At 46.4% G+C, this 7,668-nt stretch overlaps 1 protein-coding gene across 1 annotated transcript in view; it reads left to right on the top strand.

Moving 5' to 3' along the window:
- The window catches only part of LOC143280240 (uncharacterized), a 22,499-nt gene extending 16,037 nt beyond the window's left edge, over nt 1–6,462 (top strand). Inside the window, exon 3 of the mRNA XM_076584872.1 lies at nt 6,227–6,462. Coding sequence (XP_076440987.1) covers nt 6,227–6,462 — 236 coding nt within the window. The remainder of the gene's footprint in view (nt 1–6,226) is intronic.
- Nucleotides 6,463–7,668: the final 1,206 nt, after the last annotated feature.

The raw sequence follows: 7,668 nt of genomic DNA on the forward strand, positions 1-7,668 counted from the left end.
TTGTGCTGCTGTGTCTCAATAGACAGCAACTCGCATTTCGCTCAGAGGGATGTGTTGTAACAAGAAAGTATGCATATTTAGTCTAAGTTTGTTACTGTGATTTTTAGTGTCATTGAAATTGCAAAGGCACACACACACGATTTATGTTCGTACCTTGTTATGTACTATCCCGCCCCCCTATCCCCCAATATTCTTTGTGACCCCGGTACACTTGGTAATAAAGACATATTCTATTTTACACACACACACACACACACACACACACACACACACCGTGTCCTTCCCTATCGATACAACTTCCCCTCACATAAACACTGGTGCGCGCGCACATTTATTTATTTATTTGTTTATCCATGTATTTATTCTGTCGAGATAATTGATGGCAGTGTTTTACCAGTGCATGATAAACTTCCATACACTGAGTTTTCTTGATTGTGTTACGTTTCGTCTGTTAATTTGTTTGTGTGTGCAGTGTGCTCATTCGTTCTTATCAACGATCTTTGTTTTCACTTTGATGGAAAATAGTCGAGTGTGTGTAAGAATGCTCTCTCTCTCTCTCTCTCTCTCTCTCTCTCTCTCTCTCTCTCTCTGCCTGTCTGTCTGTCTGTCTCTCTTTGTGTGTGTGTAACTCATCTAGGTCCAAACTCAAGTTCCTACACGAAATTGGGCGTGCGTGCATGCATCGAATAAAAATCTTGTCCATGCGACACTGTAGTACGAATTACAGAATCCTCCTTTTTCTCAGCTTCGGAAAACTTTTCCTCTCAGGAAAGTCAAGAAGTCAAGTTAGGTTCCTCCTCCGTCACACGTCTTCCCCACCCCTCCCTCCTGTTTTTTTTTTTCCCCTCGTTGACCAGTGTTATGTTACGCCAGGAAACCGAGTGATACGCATTAAAAATTACTCGTCTGCAGAGAGACAGAGAAGAGGATGGGGGAGTGAACTTGTCTGGTGTTTTGTCTCTGAATGAAAGCAGAACTTGTTTGTGCAGACAACCAAAAAATATGATTACTGAAAACTTTTTTTTTTCAGCACGTATCATTGAGAAACAGTAACCCCAGACATTTCCACGCGATTTTTTTTCCCACGCGCCGCCTACGTAGTTCAGCTCTGACGAAGATGTAAGACCGGTGCTTAGTTTACACCCAACAAACAAATAAACGAAAATGTATTTTTGCTGCTTTCATTCCTTGCCATAATGGAAAGTCATGCTGATCTCTCCCTGGGAGAGCGAAATGCCACAATGTACCAGCACCTTTATCTTCTTCTTTTTTTTTTAAGGGTTTGTTTTTGTTTCTTTTTTCACCCCAACAACCCTCCACATTTCACGTTTCTGTCTCAGGTTTCTGTTTTTTTTCCATTTACGTTTGTCTTCGATTGTATCAATTCAAGGATGTTTGTTTTGTGCGATTGCACGGTGCTTGAATGCGTTCGCGCACGTTTGTTTGTGTGCGTGTGTGTGTGTGTTGTGTGTGCGCGCGCGTGCGAGCGCTCTCGTTATTGTTTTACGGCGCAAAGCACATGTTGTTTGCGGGGAGGGGAAGGGGGGAGGGCGGGGGGGGCATCCATCGACCTATCACCTCACCCAAAAGCTAGCACCCAGCCCACCACTGGCTCTCGGTCCTGTGGAGGGAAAAGAAATGAGGGTGAGGAGTTGGGTGGTGGTGGTGGTGGTGGTGGTAGAGAGAACAATCTCGATGTGTGCAGTGCAGGGTTTGGAAACAGAACAGCGCGGGGATCTTGCACTTCCTGTTCGACGCTGTGTCCAATGGGATGCTGTGGCAGCAGGGTTCACGTGACTGTAGGGTTGCCCCCCCCCCCCCCCACACACACACACACACACCCTTTCCCCCTCCCCCCCCCCCCTGCCCCCCCCCCCCCTGCCCCCCTACAGAAGTAGGGAGACATTACAATATTGGGTAGATCTGATGGGAAGGCTTACAATAACCGCAAGCCTTCCGCTCATGCTCGTGCAGCATGAGAAAGGGCAGGGTATGTGTTGTGCATGTCATAAAGAACCAGTGGCTGGGAATGAGGGCACTGCGTCTGGCAGTTTACTTTTGTTTTATGTTCGCAGACGGACGTACACAGGGATTGCGTTCAGTCTATAAAACACTGCGATAAAAACAACACAACTTCCAAGACAAAACAAAATCAAAGAGAGAAAAAAAAAATGCTTCTCTTTCCCCTCCCCTCTCTCTCTCTTTCTCTCCGTGTCTCTGTCTTGGGGAAAGCAGACAAACTAATTTGCATTCTTTGCAACTGAATGAGATGTTCTTTACTGAATAGTTCATACAACAAAATCTCTCTCCCCCCACCCCCACCCCCCATCTCTCTCTCTCTTTCTCTCTCTTCTTGTCTCTCCATCCGTCCCCACCATCTCTCTCTCTCTTTCTCTCTCTCTCTTTCTCTCTCTCTCCTTATCTCTCCCTCCCTCCCCACCCAACTTTCTCTCTCTCTTTCTTTCTTTCTTTCTCCTTATCTCTCCCTCCCTCCCCACCCAACTTTCTCTCTCTCTCTCTCTCTCTCTCTCTCTCTCTCTCTCTCTCTCTCCTCTCCTCTCTCTCCCTCCCTCCCCTCCCAACTTTCTCTCTCCTCTCCACCACTGTCTCTCTCTCTCTCTCTCTCTCTCTCTCTCTCTCTCATTCATTCATCCTCTTCTCTCTGTCTCTCCATCAGTACCCCCCTCCGTCCAGGAGGGCTTTAAGGCCAAACGGACAATAAAATACGTCAGTCTCTCTTTCTTTCTCCTTCTCTCTCCATCCGTCCTCACCATCTCTCTCTCTCTCTCTCTCTCTCTCTCTCTCTCTCTCTCTCCCTCTCCCTATCTCTCCCTCCCTCCCCACCCAACTTTCTCTCTCTCTCTCTCTCTCTCTCTCTCTCTCTTTCTCCTTCTCTCTCCATCCGTCCTCACCATCTCTCTCTCTCTCTCTCTCTCTCTCTCTCTCTCTCTCTCTCTCTTTCTTTCTCCTTCTCTCTCTCTCCCTCTCCCTATCTCTCCCTCCCTCCCCACCCAACTTTCTCTCTCTCTCTCTCTCTCTCTCTCTCTCTCTCTCTCTCTCTCTCTCTCTCTCTCTCCTTATCTCTCCATCCCTCCCCACCCAACTCTCTCTCTCTCTCTCTGTCTCTCTCTCTCTCTCTCTCTCTCTCTCTCTCTCTCTCCTTATCTCTCCATCCCTCACCACTCAACTCTCTCTCTCTCTCTCTCTCTCTCTCTCTCTCTCTGATTCATTCATTCATCCCTGTCTCTCTGTCTCTCCAACAAAACCCCCCTACCCCCAGAAGGGCTTTAATGCCAAACGGACAATATGTCAGTCTCTCTTTCTTTCTCCTTATCTGTCCATCCCTCCCCACCCAACTTTCTCTCTCTCTCTCTCTCTCTCTCTCTCTCTCTTTCTCTCTTTCCGTGTGTGTGTGTCTGTCTGTCTGTCTCTCTGTCTGTCTGTCTGTCTCTCTCTCTCTCTCTCTCTCTCTCTCTCTATTCCCCCCCAACTTTCTCTCTCTCTCTCTGTCTCTCTCTGTATGTCTCTCTCTCTCTCATTCATTCATCCTTTTCTCTCTGTCTCTCCAACAATACCCTCCTTCCCCCAGTCCCCTCTCTTTCGTGTTTAGAAACCGACCGAAGAAGAGAAAACGGGAGGACGGATGGAGAGGGTGGGGGGAGGAGGGGGAAGAAGGTGGGGGTTAGGAAGCGACTGACCTTTTGTGATATTTCGGGCTGGCGTGATGGAATCGATTTTGTGTTAAGGGAGGGGAGAGAGAGCGTCCGAGTACATGTGTGCGTGAGTGTGTGTGTGTACGTGTATGTGCGCGTTCGTGTGTGTGCGTGTGTGCATTTGAGTGCGCGGATATGTGTGTGTGTGTGTGTGTGTGTGTGTGTGTCGCACTTGAATTGATTTGGAAGTGGTCGATGGACGTATGGATCTGGAACTATTGATACGTTATTTTGGGAGTGCGGGGGGATGGTGGTGGCGGGAGAGGGGGGGGGGAATAAGGTGCTTGGTAAAACTGATAAGAGAGAGCATACAAAATGATTTGACTTTAAGAGAAATACACACGCGCTCACATTCACGTGCTCACATTCATACGCTTGAGTACACACATACAAACACAGAGACACACAGATACGCACGCGCGCGCGCGCACACACACACACACACACACACACACACACACACACACGTACGCACGCACGCACGCAAACATAGATAAATAGGTAGATAGATGTATAAATAGATGATACAGGCACGTGTGCAGGCACACACACAGACACACAGGGGGCGTGCGCAAGACACACAGACGTACGCATACTGGAAATAGGATTGTAACACACAACATGATTATCGTTTCACTGCCCCTTCGTGAAACAACATTTGCCTGACAAACTGTCATAAAAGCCCAAATTCTGGGTTTTATTCTAATACCATCATCATCAATCACTCGATTCTATTTAAGGTCAGCTCAAGGTAAAGGTTTTGTTCCAGAAAACATCTCATGTAAGTGAAGTATCAAAATGTGTTCTTCGGAGCCCCAGTGGAACATTGTCGTGGCTGCTGTTTAAAGCATTTTCATTTAAAAAAAAAAAAAAAAAGATTAGAAGAACGGATTAAAGTTTATATAGAACCGGCCTTTAAAAAAAACCGCGTAATTTGTTGCTATCAATTCATGGAGAAAACTCAGTATCAGAGCATCAGTGGTGCCTCTACGGTATTGAGATTGCGGGATAGAAGAAGAAGGAGAAGAAGGAGGTGCAAATCAGCATCAAGATTTGTGTGAAAACACAAACCATATGAAGAGACATACATTAAAAGAAAGGAAGGAAGAAAGAAAGAAAGCAACACACACTTACAAGTACGCAAACACATGCGCGTGCACGCGCAGACACACAGTCAGAGGCGCACATAGCACACGCACGCGCACATACACGCACGCACGCGTACACACACACACACACACACACACACACACACACACACACACACACACACACACACACAGGAACTGTGACCATAGTTTGAGCCTTCATTGGTCTATTTTGGAGGATCGACAAAGCAAAACGGAGGAGGGGGGGGGGGGGTGAAAATAAATAACAATGAGGAGATAGAGAAAAAAAAACCCTGCTGTTATTTGTCTTGTCAGTGTGAGTTCTCTGTCTGTCTGTCTCTCTGTCTGTCTGTCTGTCTCTCTCTCTCTCTCTCTCTCTCTCTCTCTCTCTCTCTCTCTCTCTCTCTCTGTCTCCCTCCTTCCCACAACCCTTCGTCCAAACCACAATGTAGTTAATGCCAAGGGATTCTGTTTGATGGATGTCTTTTCTTTGAAAAATCCTGAAGGATGGTCGTCATTTCTGGGGATTCATTTTGATGCCCAGCCTGATTGACTGTGTATGACATTATCCCTTTGATGAAGGGATGGGATTCAGAGTTCTACTCGTAGAGAACTCAGTGCCGCGACATCTCTGTCTGTCTGTCTGTCTGACTCACACACACACACACACACACACACACACACACACACACACACACACACACACACACACACACACACACACACACACACACACACACACACACACACACACACCCGTGTCCTTCCCTATCGATACAACTTCCCCTCACATAAACACTGGTTTAAAGACTCTCAAACTAGGAGGCGATATTGCACTGCTGGCTCTTAGTGCTGCAGCCTCGGGGGCGAGTTGACCTTTGGCGACCAATCCCAACGCTGACTGACCTGAAGACCTCTCAGCCGAGAGAATGGGGGTATAACTTGGATAAGACACTCAACTACAATCAAATTCTAGCCTTGATACTCGGGACAACATTTTCTTCGTCTGCTGTTCTGATAGACACAGTGTGATTCACCTATCACATAATCGTTATATATATTATGTATTTATCATAACTTGGATAAGACACTCCACTATAATCAAATTCTAGCCTTGTTAGTCGGGACAACATTTTCCTCGTCTGCTGTTCTGATGGACACAGTGTGACTACCTATCTTCCATCTGATATTTGAAGCCATGGTCATCTTCGAACCCGAAGGACGAACATCATAATCATGATTATGATGATGACCATCATCATCATAGTCATAGTCATCATCAGCATCAATATATTTATGGTTGTTATCATTATTACTACTATCATCATTGTCGTCGTCGTCATCATCATTATTATTACTTTTATCATCGGCATTGAAAGGCTGATGTGTGTGATGCGCGTGCAGGGAGCATGATCCTGATGTCCGTGATCGTGATGGGGCTGAAGGGGCGGGACTTCTGTGACGACATCAAGCGTGACGACTGGACCGTGCTGACGTACTTCGCGGAGGGCGTGGACACCCTGGGCCCCTTCTACGTCGGCTGGTCCTTCATCGTCGCCGTCATCGCCGCTCTCATCACACTGGCCAGCTTCGCCTTCTGCATGGTGGAGTTCGTCCGCCTCAACGACCTCGTCAACTGAGTGGAGTCGTGGAGACGGTGGCGAGGGCAGTTTCGGGATTTTTTTTCTTTCTTTTCTTTTCTTTTTTTGTTTGTTTGTTTGTTGTTGTTTTTTTTTGTGGGGTGAGTTAGGGGGGTTAACTCTCCTCGTTTCGTTTTTTTGTTGTGGTTGCAGCCTGTTCGATTTTCGCCGCGTCGATTTATGCCACACCTTTTTTTTATGTTTGTTAATAATTCCTCGTTCCGTTTTTTTTTTTGTTTTGTTTTGTTTTTAATTTTTTTTTTAATGTGTTTGTGCAGTCTGTCGATTTGTGCCCTGTCGATTTTTCGCCCCACCCGCCCCCCTCCCCCACTTTTTTTTTTCCTGAAAGCAGCCTGTCGATTTCCAGGGTTTTTTGTTTTGTTTTTTGGCCTCAGATTTTTTATACAACATGTCGATTTTTCTTGCGTCTTTTTTTTGTTTTTTGTTTTTTTCTTTTCTTTCTTTTCTTCTTATTTTTGTTGTTGTTGATATCTTACCATAAGCTGACTAAAAGGGGTCGTTTTTTTATATGCACCTTTTTAATACTATTTAAGTTAAATTCTGCTAACCCGTTTATTGATTTTCAAAAAGTTACATGATAGAATGGTTATCTTTTTTTTTGGGGGGGAGAGGGGGGTTTGGGGGGGGGGTCCCCACTCTCCTTGCAGTCTAGCGAAAAGAGTAAACCTGACGTAAATGGAAGGACGCTACACTGGTTTTGCCCACCTGTCAGTCCCCCTTCACGGAAGGACTGTATTGAAAAAATCAGCATGGCATGTTGACGAGAACCAGGGGAAAGCACTGGGGAAAAAATAAGAAGAGACTGGAGGAGGGGCGTGTGGGGGGCGGAGGGGGGGGGAACAAGACATTGCAAGAAGATTCAGCATTTCTTCTTGCGTGGTGTTGAAGGGAAGAGGTTGACATTGTTATGTGAATCTGTAAACAGCACTTAACATTAATTTCCACTGAAACGTTCACAACAATACAGATGCTGTGTGCACCAACCTGGTATCATTGTGAGTGCGGGGAGTGGGTAGACAGGGAGACTGTGGACTAAAGGGTTTGTCGATGCTGTCAAGGAAAGAGTGTGAAAGACATGGGAGAGGCTGGTTAGGGTGGCTGGATAGGGGGGTGGGGGGGTAGAGTTTTTGAACGATGAGAGAGAGTTCAGCCTAAGTCGGTTACACCCCTTCCCTCCTCCCCAAG

This window comes from Babylonia areolata, chromosome 3, assembly GCF_041734735.1.
Source record: "Babylonia areolata isolate BAREFJ2019XMU chromosome 3, ASM4173473v1, whole genome shotgun sequence".
Taxonomy (NCBI): domain Eukaryota; kingdom Metazoa; phylum Mollusca; class Gastropoda; order Neogastropoda; family Buccinidae; genus Babylonia; species Babylonia areolata.